Source organism: Megascapheus bottae, chromosome 9 (genome assembly GCF_031878675.1).
Source record: "Megascapheus bottae isolate mThoBot1 chromosome 9, mThoBot2.hap1, whole genome shotgun sequence".
NCBI classification, from domain to species: domain Eukaryota; kingdom Metazoa; phylum Chordata; class Mammalia; order Rodentia; family Geomyidae; genus Megascapheus; species Megascapheus bottae.
Genome location: NC_143517.1, coordinates 16,038,566 through 16,056,854, shown reverse-complemented (window position 1 = coordinate 16,056,854; position 18,289 = coordinate 16,038,566). Strand labels below are relative to the sequence as shown.

Genomic DNA, 18,289 nt, shown 5'->3' with positions numbered 1-18,289 from the left:
TTTTTTGGCCAGTTCTGAGGCTTGAACTCAGAAGCACTTGAGCACTGTCCTTGGGCTTTCTCAAGGCTAGCACTCTACCACTTGAACACAGTACCACTTCTGGCCTTTTTTTGTGTATGTGGTATCGAGGAATCGAACTCAGGGCTTCATGCATGCTAGGCAATCACTCTCCCACTAGACCATACTCCTGGCCCAAGAAGCACGTATAACTTTCTATGCTTAAAAGTAAAATTTGCAATAGTCAATTCAAATCCAAAATGTACTTTTTCTGATTAGTCACTGCCCTTTTCTCTTCTAGATTAGTCCAGTAAGATGTAAGAAGACTAGGTATTAAGTAATTTACTTTTAATCTAGAGAAAAGATTGCTCATATGAGCTTCATTATATTTTGTATCTTGGTATTTCTAGATAAAAGAAAGAAAAATAGAGGAAAATAACTCTGCACTTTACTAAATGCAGTGTTCATAAATGAAAAATAAATTTCTAGTCAGATTCTTCTTACATTGGCTAAATCTCCCCTTACCCTGGTTAAATCTCTGAGCAAGTAATAGAATGCATAATTAATACAAATCCTTGTCTAAACCTACACTCCTATCAGTCTAAGGTACTCAGTGTTCTAGGCTACTTAGGCCTGAGAAGTCTTTGACCTCTCTCTGTGGCTAATTAGGTAAGGATTTGTAGGGTACATCCAGAAGAGGGCACTCTTCCTCTGAAATGTAGCTACTTTCTCAATACATACATTCAGGATTAACCTCCAACCAGCGTCGACGATGGGACTATAGCTTCACTAAGGCAGCAGCACGTGCCTGTGGGTACCCGTGACCATAGTTCTTTACCTGATATTTCAAACACATTATACCTAGGCATGAAGCAGGAAGAAAGGCAAAGAGAGAGAAGAGCCCATAAAATCAACTCTGTGTTCTCTGAGGAATACATGTCTTTGGTTGCAGCAAAAGTTGGGTTTCAAACCTGCTGTTGTGCTACTCCAGTGTGCTGCAAAAAACGAAACAAAACAACAACAGAAACAACACAACCCTCTTGTCATTTTCACCTGGGAAATGCACCATTATTCTGGATAACAGACAGCCAACGAAAAGAATTACTTGTGGTTGAGACACTGGCACATTGTTGTCAGAACCTCTAGGTTTGGGATGGTACAGTTCCCTGGGCTAGAATGGACCATGATATTTTGGTCTCACTGAAACAGAAATCCCCAAATATCCATCCCCAGAGACAATTCAAGGCTTCCAGGTGCCTATTTTTTGCTTGGCTGTCTGGTTGGTTTTGGTGGTCAAGGGGTTGAACTCAAGACCTAATGCTTTCTAGCCAAGCAGATTTAGTATGTGCCTTCCGCCATCCTTGGCTAGTTATTTGTAGAACTTATTTGGTTATTTGTGAGCTTTTCTCCCTGCCCTGATCAGGAACTGCAGTCCCCCAGATCCCTGTGCCAGTTCATTCACCAAAGGCCACATGAAGATCCAAACCCAATGTCCTGGCACACAATATTAACGTGTCCAGTAGTTCTTACCCAGGTAGTATTAGCTGTTATAGGGGCAACATAGTTTGAAGTGTGCAAAAACGCTCTGCAGAGGGGCTGTTTGTTTGGCCTAGTGATAGACTGCTTGCCTAGCATGCATGAAGATGCTGGTTCAATTCCTCAGTACCACATACATGGGAAAAATCCAGAAGTGGTGCTGTGGCTCAAGTGGTAGAGCTCTAGCCTTGAGAAAGTCCAAAGACAGTGCTCAGGCCCTGAGCCCAAGCCCAGGACTGGCAAAACAAATGGTCTGCAGAAAATTCTTCTAACTCTTATATCTCATATAACATGAAGAAACTAGATATTTCCCCCAATGTGACTATCTCTAAAATTTAGACACTATCAATAATGACTTGAAAAGCTGAACAGAAATAATAATTTACCAACAATACACATTTTCAATGAAATACCTAGAGAAATGAGTTTTTAAAAATTCCTATAGAAAATGCTATAACAAAATTATTGTTATATGAGAAGGCAAAGAATACAGAGCTATAGAGAAATTAGAGATAACACTAGGCAGCTAATTAAATAAACATTATTTTTCTAGATTTTGTGATATATGTTATATTTATGTTTTTAACCTTGGTAATTGGTTATGCCAGTCCTGGGGCTTGAACTCAGAAAGGGCTTGAACTCAAAGACCTGGGCACTGTCTCTTAGCTTTTGTACTCAAGGCTAGTTCCCTACCACTTGAGCCACAGCTCCACTTCTGGATTTCTGGTAGTTAATTGTAGATAAGAGTCTCACAGACTTTCCTTCCCTGGCTGGCTTCAAACCATGATCCCCAGATTTTAGCCTCCTAAACAGCTAAGATTTTAAGCATGAGTTACAGGGGCCTGCCAAATTCTCATTTAAAATTAATTTCCATATTCAGGCTTTGTGTTCTTTTTCTTAAAGCAATCTTCCTAAATTGTGTGAATTTCAGGTTCCATAAACTTGAATCCTCTTGCATAGGAATTTTCCAGTGTTTAGAGAAAGACTTTCTTGTTGGCTAAGATGCTTAATAATAGTCCAAGGGGGTGTTATGATCTGGCCTCTACAATGAACTTGGTGGCTCTGGGGTGTCAGACAGCAAGAGGTGCTCAGATTTATCACCAACCACTCAGCAAGGAGAAGCCCTGGAGGAAATTTGGCAGAGTCTATTCCAGAACAGAAATCTGCCAAGAATATGATCTAATAGAGCTTTTGTCCTATTTCAAAGAGGAACAATGTGAGATTTTTTTTCAGACTAGAGTGAAACATTTTGGTATTGGGATATCTAGGTTCAGTTAACCTAGTTTTGAGTTTTTTCAGTATAAAGACAGAATAAAGATCACCCCAGAGGCTGAGAGTGACAGTATTCTCCTACCTCTGTGTCCATCCCTGTCCTCTGCTTATGACTGGAGACTGTCTGGTTTGACGGATGCAATACGCCATCCGTGTAGCTGTGACATGGTCATGTCCTAGTTTATGACCCTCCCACAGTAGATGGGATTCATTTACTGGGATCAGCATTCCTAAAGAGGCATTTCCCTGCAGGTAATCACTGCTTGATACATTTATTTGTAATCCTTGTTCCTTTCCTATGCCCCCAAACACTATCCTAAGTAAAGCAAAATCAATTGTAGTAATTGTGTTTGACCATGAGCTCTCAATGTTGCTCCAAAAAAATAATCAAAACTGGCCTATTCACTTCGTGTGGGTGCCAGACTGGCTATTCCCATAGCAATTTCTGTCCCTTCTCGACTTCCCTGTGACAGGAAATAAAAGTTATGTGGAAACCAGAACCTGGTGATTCACGCTTATAATCCTATACCCAAGAGACTGAGATCTAGACAATTGTAGTTCGAAGCTAGATCTGGCAATAAAGTTCACCTGATTCCATCTCCAAACTAACCAGCAAAAAGCAGAGCTCAAGTGGTAGAGCTGCTTGATCACCAAGCATGAGGCCCTGAGTTCAAACTCCAGGATCACCAACACAAATCAACCAACCAGAGACACATGAGGCTTGATGTTCTAGAATTTCTATTTCAACCAGAACAAACTATCAGAGTTCATTCCAGTCCAGGGAACCACACCATCCTAATTCCACTGCTTTAGGCAACAGTGGGCTACTGCCTCAAGTGCTTCTTTCCATTGGCTGTCTATGTGTGTGGTGAGGGGCAGGGGGTAGTGTTAAGCATTCAGGGATAAAATCCGTTATCCAGAATAATGGTGCATTCCCCAAATGAAATGACAGGAGAGTTTTGGCAGCACAGTAGAGCAGCAAAACAGCAGGTTTGACTCCAACTTGTTTAAGCAAAGACATGTATTCCTCCGAGATCAGAGAATAAATTCCGTAAGCTCTTCACTTTCTTTGCCTTTCTCCCTTCATTTCTGGGTAGAATAAACTTTGAAGTGCATGAATAGCCCTAGATGTGTACAGGCATATAATGCTGCCATAGTAAAGAAATAGTACCATTGTTGATGCCACCTGAGGCTAACCCTGAATGTGTGCACTGAGGGAGTAGCTACATTTCAGAGGAAGAGTGCTCCAGTCCAGTTCTACTCCCCAAATCAACACCTAGTCAGCCAAAGAAAGAGAAATCAATGGTTAACATTTTTAGTGTTGTCTTTCTCCTCTCCTCCCCTTCCCCTCTCTCTGTCCTCTGTCCAATCTCTCTCTGTCTCTCTGTCTCTATCTCTCTCTGTGTCTGTCTCTCTCTGTCTCTCTGTCTCTCTCTCTCTTCTCTCTGTCTCTGTCTCTCTCTCATCTCACTACATACCCTAAGGTCTGGAATTATCTATGTAACTCAGTCTGGCCTGGAACTCATGGTTATTCTGCCTCAATTGGCTGAGTGCTGGCATTTTAATTATGCACCGCTAAACCCAACCACTCCTTTCTATTTGAGTAGAGATTCCAAACGAACAGGTGGGAATCCATTCCTAAAAGAAATGTCTGCCTTACTTCTCATGCTATGGACTTGTCACCCAAACCTCACTGAACCCAAACCCCACAATTATGGGATCATGCATTGTACTTGCTTTACACCATATTTCTTGCTTTCTTTCTAATGGGGTCACCTCCAGTTTTTCTCAGTACTGATACAGGTATTTCTTTAACTTCCCCCAAAGTGGTAACAAAGCTGACTCAGTAAGAGTCCTCCATTTGGTGGCTGGATTTCTGAATCTTCAGTAGGACCCAGTGTCTAGTCAGATCTACGAGGGACACCCTTTCCCTCCGCTCTGTTTGCCCCACCTCTTTCCATGTCGGTCTTGATCTGCTCTTCCAGGTCCTCTGGTGACACATAGAAGTCCTCTTCTAGCGTTGATGATTTGGGCCGGCAGTGTCCACAACAACAGTTACAGCAGCAACACAGGCAACAACAGAAATAGCAGCCCGTCAAGAGGCCAATGATGATGAACAGGGTCTGGACAGACAAGAAGCAAGGCAAAATGGACAATGAGAATGGGATAAGTCTCACAAATGAAGCCTGCAAATGTGCTCCCCCAGAGACTTCAAGATAACACAGTGTAGCCCATCTTCACGCCCTGTAGGAACTACCTTTTCAGTTTCTTCAAAATTTTCCTGACCTGTCTGTGGTTTCTCAGATTCCATGAAGCTGAGATGGGAGAATCCCAAGTTCAAGACCAGCCTGGGCCACACAAAGAGAAGCACTGTCTCAAAACATCCAAATACCAAACACAAAAGAGAAGGGAATAGGAAAGGGAGAAAAACAAAAGCAACAAAAACAGAAAAGAACTTTCCTCAAAAAGTCCAGGAGAAATTAGATCCAGAGGTAAGAAGCAGTGAATTTTGGCCTTATTAAGAGTAAAGCAAACCAAAACCCCATAAACAAAAGTTAAGTAATTTGGTTGAGTGGCTTTGCTCAGTGGAACAGAATTATTTCACTGAAGAAGAATGAGGCCTGTGGTGCTTCGCTCTTCCCTCTCCCTATTTCTGTTAGCCACTACGTTTGGTAGCATCTCTATTCATAATCCTTTGCGTCCATCCTGCCATTGCCCCTCTGCCAATCACGAGGACACTGGACACTTCAGCAGCCTCTTAACTGGCCTCCCTGCCTCCATTCCTGCCCACTATATATTTACATTATGTGTAGCTTGTGGAGGAAGCTTGCTGAAATACAAGTTCTCCTAAACCCATGCAGCAATCTCCCCACTTGTCAGATGTAGCAGAACTCTTGTTTGGGCTCTCACCTGCACTCTCAGTTTCTGGGCTCTCCATATGGATTCTGCCAGACATCAATAACCATCTGCTATCTTAAGACTCCCTTAAAAAATCTGCAGTGTCTTTTTTGATCCTGCTCTAAGTTATTCCCATATTTGCGCCTCATTTTATGTTGCACCAGTTTCTACCTTGACACTGTTCTGTCTATACTATAGAACATGGATCAGCATTTTATAGATCTGTCTTACCATACTAGGTTGTGAGTGTCTTAGCTGGATGTTAGTAGAGTCAATTGTCCAATCCCTTGTGCCCGGCACTTAACTACCTGGTATGCTGTAGACTCTTAAGTATCTACTTCAGAAATATACACAGTAAGCAATACACAAGCAATTTGTTCCTCCTAAGGAACCAGGATTTTCCCACAAACATATAAAGGGCGTGCGTGTGTGTGTGTGTGTGTGTGTGTGTGTGTGTGTGTGTGTGTGTGTGTGTGTGCCCTGGCCCTTGAATTCAGGGCCTGAGTGCTGTCTTTGGGATTTCTCGAGGCTAATGCTTCACCACTTCAGCCACAGCACCACTTCCGGCTTTCTGGTGGTTAACTGGAGATAAGAGTCTCACGGACTTTCCTGCCTGGGCTGGCTTTGAACTAATAATCCTCAGATCTCAGCCTCCTGAGTAGCTAGGATTACAGGCGTGAGCCACCAGACCCTGGCTTATCCTTTTCATTTTTAAAGATTTTTAAAGAAACATATATTAGTTGTTCCGGAGAATTTCTTTGTGGTAATTCCATAGATGTATCAGTGTACTCAAGCTCATCCCCATGTGTTGCTCTTCCTGTAGATAACTTCTCCCCAGCCCATTTCTGGGGCTTGAACTCGGGTCCTGCTACTGTTCCTGAGCTTTTGTGCTCAAGTCTAGCCAGCCCTGTGGCAGTTGAGCCACAGCTCTACTTCCAGTTTTTTGTGTGTAGTTATTTGGAAATAAGAGTCTTCTGGACTTTTTTTTTTTTGCCAGGGCAAAAATAAAAACAGAATGACCTGGAAGCCTGATGTGCAGCTATAAGCACTATTTGGTTAGTTTTGTGTGTGTGTGTGTGTGTGTGTTTTTGTCAGTCATGGGGTTTGAACTCAGGTCCTGGGCGTTGTCCTTGAGCCCTTGAGCTTTCTCTACCACTTGAGTCACAGCCCCACTTCCAGCTTTTTCTGTGTATGTGGTACCTCGGAATTGAACCCAGGGCTTCATGCATGCTAGGCAAGCACTCTACCACTAGCCTATGCTCCTGGCCCTGGGTATCTCTTGAACAGACACCCCCCATCTCTTTCCTTCCCTCCCCTCTTCCCTTGCCCTTCATTACTTAATTTCCCTTCCAACCCATTTTCTTCTCCACTACTCACCACAGGCCCCAGAGAGCCTATGACACAGTTACCACTCATTGTCCTACGTACTGTTTGGTGATGTAGCCTACGCTATAGATAGTACACAGCTAAATTTGTCCTGTAATAACTTATTAAACACTAATACATTATTTTGGGTTTTGAGCAATGAGTCAGCTCTTAATTAGTCACTATGGGGAAAAGGGAAAGCAGTCAGAATTAACCTGAAGCTCCAAACTCAAATATAATTAATGTCTAGAAGTACTGCAAGTCATTTGAGATTTTGTAATTAATGGATGAGCGGAAGCACAAATGATCCACCATTTTTGGTGAAAGGGTTGTCCTGTTTTATTTTTCAAGAGTGTAATGATAATAAGGTTGGTCTCTGTTTGATGATGTCTACAAAAATTAAATAAAGGGCAGTGGTAGCTGCCCTAGTATACAAGGGGTCCTGGGGGAGGAGGGGGAGAAGCAGCAGTGGAGAGTGAGGAGAAGGAATAAAGACTGAATAAAATAATAATTTTTCAGGAAAATGTTTGAAGGGGAAAAAAACATTGTGATTCACCTTTGCCCACCAGCTTGATAGCAAAAAGTAGGTATTAACATTTTCATCTCCGAATTGTTCAGCCACATAGAGTCCTAGAGATCCATACTTGTCGTATATGTTTCTCTTTGTCGTGTCGGTGAGTATTGTGTGGGCATTGTTGATTTCTTTAAACTTCTCAGCAGCAGCTGGATTATCTGGATTCTTATCTGGATGATGTTTCAGGGCCAATTTTCTTTTGGAATTGAAAAAAAAGTGGTTAAGCATGTTATTTGACAAAACAATGACATTTTAGAGAGTTGGGATTCATTTATACATCCTTTATTTTGTGCCAAACACTATGAAATAAGAAGCTTTACAGTACTTTTCATTAAATGATATGCCATGTGCTTAGTGTACGAAAACAATCATGATATCTCCCTCTGCCTATCCTCAAAAGAATTCTCCATAATGACATGGATGTGAAGTCTTGAGATATTTTACTATAGGCAAATACGTGAATTCATATCCACCTCTATCAGTAGCACACCCCAACGTACAGAGCTCATTACATGATGGCGTCAGATTGAGTTTACACTCAAATTCTATTTAGCACCAGGAAATGGTTCTCCAGAATGACAGAACATCACACCACATATTCTAAAAGGTAGCATTCAAGCATAAAATAAATAATCCAACTCATATTTCCTTGAGCAAACAATATGATCCCTTCACAAATCTTCCACAGGTCATAACTTCTCTTTGTGTTTCTGAACAAACACTTCCTATGTTTTCAAATGTGCATTTGGTTTCTTTCCAAATAGACCTTCCGTTTGAAGTACTGGGTAATGTGAAGGAAAGGAAGACCCTCTCTCCTCTGGGATCATAAAGCACACCCCAGGGGGCATTTGCGTGCTTTCTGTTTTAGGGGGACAAACTCAAGGGGTTCTTTATTCTTCTGCTACACTCAGGTATGGGAGGGAGCAATGGATGCAAGCAGCCACCTGTGTAGACTGACTAGTGGCCTTCTTTCAGTTCCCCTTAGTGACACTTGAAGTAATGCTCAAAATCATGTTCAAAATTGCTCTGTGCTACCTATTTTTTTCCTGCTACAAAGTCAGTTTCATGACTTCCACTTAGAAATTCTGTATGACCTTTCTCCCTACTACCTCATCATAGATGTATAAAGGAACCATAACCTTCTGTTTATTGCATTGGTTTAGATATTGCCTCATGTTAAGTAATAAAAGCCCAGAATTAGTGAAGAAAAGTAAGACTTATCTCTAAAAATCAATGCATATGGTAAACTGAACAAATTAATATGTTTTGGGAACTAAAATGTACTGTTTAAGAAGTATATGAATAGCTGGGTATCAGTGGCTCACACCTGTAATCCTAGCTCTTCAGGATGCTGAGATCTGAGGATCTCAGCTCAAAACCATCCTGGATATGAAAGTCACTGAGACTCTTATGTCTAGTTAACCAGCAAGAAAACACCCCAAACCAAAAAAAAAACCCCAAACAAAAACAAAACCAAAACAAAACAAAACCCAAAGCAAAACAAAACAAGCAAACAAAACAGAATAGGAGCTGGGGCTCAAGTAGCAGAGTACTATCTCTGAGGGGAAAAACTCAGGGATAGCACCCATGCCCTGAGTTCAGTCTCCAGGAACAGGGGAGGTGGACAGGAAGAGTGGGAGAAAGAGGGACAGGGAGAGGGAGAGAGAGATGATATATGAATATGAAATATGGATATTTAAGCAGCCCAACATTTGGATACTTAAAAAGTACCAAAACATTTAAAAGTATAGATCATGTCATAGTGATGATTTTAACTCTAGTATAAATCATAATGTATTACCCATTCTAACCTTGAGATCAAAATAAATTTAAAAGCGAGGCACTGTGGCTCACGCACCTGTAATCCTAGCTACTCAGGAGACTGAGATCTGAGGATTGAAATTCAAAGCCAGTCTGGGCACTAAAGTCAGTGAGACTCTTATCTCCAATTAACCACTAGAAAACAGGAAATAGGGCTGTGGCTCAAGGGGTAGAGTGGTAGCCTTGAGCTTAGGGACAGCGCCCAGGTCCAGAGTTCAAGCCCCATGACCAACAAAAAAAAATACTCCATTAATATGTGCAGTATGCTTATTTGTGTTTTGTTCTGGGCTTAGCATGGTCCTTGTGCATAGCAGGGAAGCTACCTCTCTACCACTGAGTAAACCCTCAAAATCCTGAATGTCAGAAAAAGAAGCAGAATGGGGCTGGAAGTTTGGCCTAGTGGTAGAGTGCTTTCCTAGCATGCACGAAGCCCTGGGTTTGATTCCTGGGTACCACATACACAGCAAAAGCTGGAAGTGGTGCTGTAACTCAAGTGGTAGAGCACTAACTTTGAAACTCAAGGGCAGCACCCAGACTCTGAGGGTAGAGCACTAACCTTGAGACTCAAGGACAGTACTCAGACTCTGAGTTCAAGCCCCACGACTGACAAAAACAACAAGAAAACAGCACTTATAGCTGCACATTAAGGTTCCAGGTTATTCTTTTTATTTTTGCCTGTTATAAAAACTATACCGATTATTTACTACTTGCCTTATCATTTGTAAGCTTTTCCTTTCTCTGAATAGTTTACAGTTCAAGGTTTTGTTTCTTTCAATGACTTTCCCACCATCAAATTGGAAAGGAAAGAGAGAGGATTCAAGGAAGAAGAGTACTTGATCTACAGTACCACCAGAAAACCTCAAATGGACTGGTTAAGCCTGGATTTTAGTGGCATATTATTTCTGGCTTCTTCACTCTGTGCACAACACTGATTGCTTTCTCTGGAATAGATTTTTAATAGGTCATATCTAAGCCAATCAAATGAAAGGACTGTTACCATTGTCTAAATGGGAAGAAATCCCTAGAAAATGTCTTTTTTACATATGTTGCTTTGTTTCCTGGGTTCGTTTCTAGACTGATACACACGACTTCAAACTCAGCCAGAGAATTCTGGCTTCCTGTCATTTTTCAAGTTGTTCGGATCTTTGTCAGCTCACGAGGGCAGATAGATGCACTCAACCCATTTATCACCCTCTGTTAACAATGGAGCTGGCAGATTTGGAGAGTTGGAACACCTCTGTTCCAACTGATAGTCTGCAGCATTTTGACTCCACTTGGCAAATACTCTTGGCTCTGAGGAATTTTTGGTAAAGATGGAGAGGAGAGACAGCTGCCAAAATTACAGAAATGCTGAAGGAAGTTGTTGCTCACAGTCCCATCTCCTGAAGATTGTCTGAGAGCTAGAGAACACCTAGGGCATTTGAGGTTTAATGAAGTGCTTGGAAGATTTTTAAATGGAATACTCACTCATTTAAAAATATTGTTTATGCTGAATACCAGTGGCTCATAATCCTAGCTACTTATAAGGCTAAGATCTGAGGATCACAGTTTGAAGCTAGCCTAGGCAGAAACGTCCATGAGAACTACCAAAAACCAAAAAATCAGAAATGGAGCTCTGCCTTAAGTGGCCCTAACCTTGAGTAAATAAGCTCAGGGACAGTACCCAGACCTGGAGTTCAAGTCCCAGGACTGGCACACACAAAAATATTGCTTGCCATTTATGATTTTAAAAGTGATTTGTTTGGAAGTCTGAGGTAGGAGAAATGTGAGTTCAAAACCCACCTGGGCTACACAATAAGCTCCAGATCACCTTTGGGCTACATAGTAAGACCCTGTCTTCAAAATGACTACGTGAATGATGAAGAGATATAATCTTTATTTATTAACACTTTATTATCTTTAAGTCATTGTACAAGAGAGATGTCATTTAACAATACAGTATATAAATACAATGAAGTTTGATCTGTCAATAATTAGAATGTAAACCTTTAATTCCAAATCTATCTACATTTTAGTTACTTCTTTATCTGGGATGGTTATAACTAGTAATTTAAAATAATATTAAAACCTTTTCCACTCCAAAATCCCATGATTGCTGTCAACTAACATATGCAATGAATTCAATGAGAAGTCAATAAGATAAACACGGGATTTATAGTTGTAATTATCAGAGATCCCAACGATCTATTTTAAGGCAGTAGAGTACTTCTAGGATGTGTGATATTTGACCTCTCCTCTCCATTGTCTTATTGAACATTCTTCTCTACCCATGACTCTGGAGCAGTCCCCAAGTGATCTGGTGCCAGTGTCTTATCACAGTTACCCAGCTTTTGGACACATCTTTGTGGGATTCGAATATTAGAGAAGGACTTGGGAATATTAGCCTTTGAGCCTCAGAAAACCAAGCTCCACCATGGCATAGCTGTTCCTATAGCTGTCTTGTCTCACATTATATATGGGTCTCTTGATTATCAAGAGGATGATACACATTTACAGCTTCTTTCCCCAATGTCCTTCAGTTACTTACTATTTCAGATTTTCCCACAGCTACTGACTTTCTGCTAAAGTCATCCAGCCATGAAACTTACTGCCTCCCAATCTCCCCGAAGAAAGCCACCTGAAGCCTACAAGGGGAAAGTAGAAGAAGGAGCATGAGGCACTGAACTCCTCCTTTATTCACCTTTAAGACCACTTTCACACACAGCCAGGATGTAGGCTCAGGCCAAATTGATATTAAGTAGAGAAAATAACCAATGATGAGGAGAACATTGGTGACAGATTAAAAAAGATAAATTGACTTAGAGTTTATAGGTGAAAACAACCTTTAGATTAATGTCCCCTCTGTGTATTGGAAATGTATTAGCTTATCAGATCAATATTATGTTATGATGGCGGAGATTCATCAGAATGTCTGCATCCTCATACGCTGTGGAAAGACCCAAATGAAAACAGAAAGAAATCAATTTCATGAACTCTCATGCACATGCCTCTACATTTGAAGCCAATAGATATGTCAACCTATGTCCATTTGATGGTTTTTATGCATTTTTATGAACCACATATACATGTGTATATGTGTGTGTATGATCACATTCTGATTTATGAGACATAAGTATCCTCTTTTTGGTCATTTAGGAATGTTTACTTGGCAGAAAATATTTACCTGCATTTTAGAAATTAATTGGATGGGATTTAAGGAAATAAAGTATATAAATATACTTTATGGTCATAGTTTTACTTAGCTCCTATATATGTTTCACTGGATTTATCTATGGGAACTTAAGTTTTTAATGGCTTCAGTATTTAAATTTTTATTGATTAAAATATATAATTTTATATATTGGTAAGTTTATCCAATATCAGAACTTCAGTAACTTACAGGTTTTTGTTTCTTGTTTTTATATTCTTGCTAATCCCGGGGCTTGAACTCAGAGTTTCTTTTGCTCAAGGCTATCACTCTACCATTTGAGTCACAGCAACACTTGTGCCTTTTCCTGTGTGTGTGGTACTGAGGAATCAAACATGGGACTTCATGCATGCTAGGCAAGCACTCTACCCCTAAGCTACATTCCTAACCCATGCAAAATCATTATGATAAAATGATTATTGGATGTTTTCCTTTCTAAGTCTTATTCATTTATATTTTTCTTACCTTGTTACTCTGGCTAACACCTCCAATGTGACTGAAAATAAAAGTAGCTTTTGGAAGTGCATTCTTCTTCAGTTGCTAATTCTGAGAGTGAATGAATGTTGGATTTTTAATGTGGTGTTCATAGGATAAGCTCAACTTAGACTATTACACATATGTACATATGTCATTTTTATTGTGATTATAAAGGTGATATAGAGAGGAGTTAGAGTTTTGTAAGTCAGGTTATGAGTATATTTCATTTTGGACAATGTCACCCCTTCCTTCAACACTACACATTTTTAAAAGCTATTTCTGTATCAGTTTTTAATTTTGCTTTATTTTGTTTATTTCTTATTGTCAGGGTAATGTATAGAGGGGTTACAGTTGCCAGGTAGTAGGTGTATTATTTCTTACACATTGATACTCCTTTGCATGTTTTTGTCCCCATTTTCCTCCCACATCCCTTCCAATCATCTTGTTTCCTCCCTTCCCTTTCCTATTTCAAATAAATAAACATATATACAATATACCAGCTAACAGTCAGATACTATAGCAATATGAGATTAAACAAAGGGCAACAAAAGAGAAGAGAAATAACATAGTATATTAAGAACAACAATCATACAACATAAAGCTCTTGTTTCCATATCCCTGAGATCCTTTCATTTAGCCTCATCCTGTACGGCCTTATGTATCTAGGATTTGAGCTTTGTAATCCTATGTTAGGAGAGTTCTAGGTGTGTACTAATTATTAGAACTGAGGGAAATGAGCTTTTGTTCCTTTGGGTCTGGCTTTATTTCACTTAATATGATTTTTCCAAGTCTTTCCATTTCTTTACACATGGGGCGATGTTGTTCTTTCTGACAGCAGCATAGAATTCCATTGTGTATAAATACTACATCTTGTTGATCCACTCATCAACTGAGGGGCATGTGCGTTGTTCCATATTTTCACTATGGTAAATAGTGCTGCAATGCACATCATTGTACTAGAGAATTTAGTCTGTCCTTGTTTCTGGACATTTGGGTAAATGCCAAGTAGTGGAATTGCTGGGTCATAGGTGAGCTCTATGTTTAGTCTTTTGAGGAACTGCCATACTGCTTTCCATAGTGGTTGAACGAGTTTGCACTCCCACCAACAGTGTAGTAGTGATCCCTCCTGGCCACATCCTCTCCAGCATCTGTTGTTATTAGATTTCTTGATAATGGCCATTCTAACTGGAGTGAGGTGGAATCTCATTTCTTTTATGGCCAGAGATGTGTCTATAGGCCATTCTTATTTCTTCTTCAAAGAAGTCTCTCTTTAAGTCTTTGGCCCATCTTTTAATGGGATGGTTGTTTCTTTGAAGATTTGTTTTGGAGTGATTCAATTTTTTGAGCTGTTGATATATTTTAGATATGAGGCCTTTGTCTGTTGTATGGTTGGTGAAGATCTTCTCCCACTCTGTAGGCTTTCTAGTTAGTTTGCTAGCTATTTCCTTTGCTATACAGAAGCTCTGCAGTTTAATGCAGTCCCATTTGTCCAAACTTACTTTAATTTGTTGTGTTTCTAGGTCTTTATTAAGGTAGTTTCGACCTAGTGTATTTTCTATTCCTTCTTGTAAAGTTTTCAGGGTATCTGCTTTTACCTCAAGGTCTTTAATCCATCTGGATTAATTCCAGGGTGACAGAGAAGGACCTAACTTTAGTTTTCTACATATGCTTAACCAATTTTGCCAACACCACTTGTTGAAGAGACTGATTTCCATTCTATTTTATTTTTTGGCTCCCTTATCAAAGATTAGGTGGCCATAAATCTATGGGTTGATTTCTGGGTCTTCAGTTCTATTTCATTGGTCCTTATTTTTGCTTTTAGCACTATACAATTCCATTTAAACAATGAAATTTCTCTTTAATACAATTAATGCGTTTAGCCTGTATTTTAATGCATTTAGCTTAACTGCACTCATGTCTTATCATGTAGCACTTTTTTCTAGTTCTTTTACTATTGTTCATACACTTTTTCCCGTATTATTTTCCTCTGATTATTACTTCATCTATTTTTGAGCTGAGCTCTCCCTAAGCTGCCCATGCTAATCTCAAATCTCTGTCCACCTGTCAAAACCTCCTGAGTGCCAGGACTGTAGATGTGCACAACATGAGTTGATTTAAATTCTATCTTCTAATTTTCATGTGCAGAGGAATTTTCTAGTTATTTTAAAATTTTTGTTCTCTAGCTTAATTGCATTGCCTTTAGAGAACATACACGTTCTTAAAAATAGAAGCTTGCCTTATTGCCCATTACTTTTATAAGTGTAATTTCATAAAGTAATTAATCTTTATTAGTAGTAATTTTTTTAAAAAGTGCATAGTAATGTTTTTGTTTCTGCTTTAATTGCTTCCTGTTTTTGATTTTTGAGACAGGGTCTTACTCTGGCATTTAGGCTGTCCTTATACTACTTACTATGTAACTTACGTTGGCTTCAAATGCTCAACTTGCCTGCCTCAGCCTCTTGGGTCTTGGAACTACAGAGGTGAGCCGTCATATCCATTGTTTGCTTGGATTTTAAGAGAAGTATTCAAGCTATCTTTTGGTAAACAGTTGCATAACACATATTTGCTTCTCTTCATATTTTCTTCTATAGCTGTAAATTTTATATTAGTTTGTATATTAGTTTATCTATATAAAAACCATATTGGTTTATTTGTGTGTGTGTGTGTGTGTGTGTGTGTGTGTGTGAATTTAGGGCCTAGTGTTTGCTAGGCAAGCACTTACATAGATAACATACCAAAATATTTTTTAAATAGGATAATATCACTTCCAAATCATTCAGCCATTGTGTATTTTAATATAATTTCTGATATTTTTCAAGTTGAATCTGCTACTTATGGTCTATTTGTCCATCTAAAATGTATTTTCCCCCATGACTGACAAAAAATATAAAATATATTTTCCCTCTCCTTTCTTGCTATATTTAGGTTGGTTCTTTTCCATTATCCTATTTTTTTCCTGTCAGCTTGGGAATCATGTTTTGTTATTATTATTATTATTATTATTATTATTATTATTATTATTCATTTGGGTCTATAACAGTTAAGACTGCATCATTGTGCCAAAAGACGTAACATCAGTACCTTAAAGGTGGGGATTTACTTAAACTATGGTTTCAGAAGTGTCAGTGCTTCATAATAGTGAAAGTATGTTGGAGCAGGGAATGTCCATATCATGGCAGCCAGAAAGTAAAGGTGAGGAAACACAGGAAGAGGCCAAGGTGAGACATAACTCCCAGGAACAAACAAATCCCCAGTGGCCAACTTCCACCACCCATGCCCCACTTCCTACATTTTACCAACACTCAACAATGCTGCCATATCATGCATTCATCAAAGTTCGCTTGTTGTTCAAGTCAGAGCCTTCAGGAAATCTTCCCGAAGCCAACCACTTTCCTACCACCTGGCAGCCATGTCCCAATATCTAAGTCCAAAGGCCACATTTCATATTCAAAGCATAACAGTGTTTCTTTAGAGATTATGACATCCTTGACTTTATTTATATTTTATGACCTCTAAATAGGTATGTAAAGGAGGTTCCGTCAATCAAAGCAGTTTATGAATTCTATGTATCTTGATCAGTGTCACCTCATCCCCTCCCTTTTCTTAATTTTGTGGTATATACAATGAATTCCTGATTGCATCTCCTCTCCCCCAGCCTATTCTCATTGGCCAGTGTACTTTTGTCTTCCTCCAGGATAATGCAAGTATCTTAGAACAATAACGCAGTTACTCTCATGTCAATGTATGTGTATACTCCCCCCGCTACCCCTTTCTGTCAGGGGGCTGGAACTGAGGGCCTGAGTACTGTTCTTGAACTTCAGTGCTCAAGACTAATTCTCTACCACTTCAGCTGTAGCACCACTTCTGGCTTTTTCTGAGTAGTTTATTGGAGATGAGAGTCTCACAGACTTTCCTGCCCAGGCTGGCTTTGAACTGTGATCCTCAGATCTCAGCCTCCTGAGTAGCTAGAACTATGGGCATGAGCCACCAGCCATATGCTTTTTTCTTTAACTCCTGTTTATAATTATATGAAAATTAAGAGCATTATTTTTTATTAGCAATACTTGTTCAACGTTACACATTTCATTGTGACATTTCATACAGGCATATAATGTTCTATTCACTTTGACTATATTTACTTCTCCACTGCTCTCTGCTGTCCATCACTCACCTCCCATGGTCCCCTTCTCATGGCCAAGTAGTATCCCTTCTACTCTTCATGTTTTTGGTTTTTTTTAAAAACTAGATTCCATATATGAGAGAAAACTTAATGGTATTTGTCTTCTGAGTCTGGCTTACTTTATTTAACATGATAATTGAACAAACGACATAATTGCATTCTTTATGGGTGTAATAGACGTATTAAATTTTCTTCATCTATTCACCTGTTGTGGACATGGAGGAATTACATGAATGATGTCCTAAAAATATGCAAGTGTCTCTATTATCAATTGACATATATCTTCTTTTATATAATAAGTAATGGCATAATAGCTCTATACTGATTTCCATAGTGGCTGCATTAGTTTACCTTCCTGTCAACAGGATTCCTTTCAACTCTTTCCTTGACCATAACCCACATTTATTAGTTTTTGTTTGTTTAACTTGGATGAAATAAAATCTCAGTGTTGTTTTGAAACGTATGCTTTGAAGTCTCTACAACTTTTAAATCTTAAAGGATTATTATTTTGTGCAACTAGCATTTAAAATCTTGTTCAAATAATACTTGTACAAATTTACTCACATAGTTTTTTCTTTTCTTTTCTTTTGCCAGTCCTGAGGCTTGAACTCGGGGCCTGGGTACTGTCGTTGGACACTTTTTGCTCAAGGCTAATGCTGTGCCAGTTGAGTCATAGTGCCACTTCCAGCTTTTTTAAGTATGTGGTACCGAGGAATCGAACCTAGGGCTGCATGCATGCCAGGCGAGCACTCTACCACTAGGCCAAACTCCTGCCACCCACCCTGTGTAGTTTTTCTTATGACTGGTACTTTTCTGAATCTCTGACCGTGCACCTGACATCATTTTCCACCTGCCTATAAGTATCTCCTTTGATAATGATTCTCACAGATATGAAGCTTAAGATTACATTATTTAACCTTTAATTTAGGTGGGTTATCAATTATTTTTGTTATTAAGGATTTCAGTTCATTTATTTACTGGC

General features: G+C 39.4%; 1 protein-coding gene across 2 annotated transcripts in view; it reads right to left on the bottom strand.

Moving 5' to 3' along the window:
- The window catches only part of Dnajc5b (DnaJ heat shock protein family (Hsp40) member C5 beta), a 78,191-nt gene that overhangs the window by 6,851 nt on the left and 53,051 nt on the right, over positions 1 to 18,289 (bottom strand). For both annotated transcript variants that reach the window (XM_090338647.1, XM_090338648.1), the window contains exons 4-5: positions 7,625 to 7,838; positions 4,757 to 4,928 (exon numbers count right to left, since the gene is read on the bottom strand). In XM_090338647.1, the coding sequence (XP_090194773.1) occupies positions 4,757 to 4,928; positions 7,625 to 7,838 (386 nt within the window). The remainder of the gene's footprint in view (positions 1 to 4,756; positions 4,929 to 7,624; positions 7,839 to 18,289) is intronic.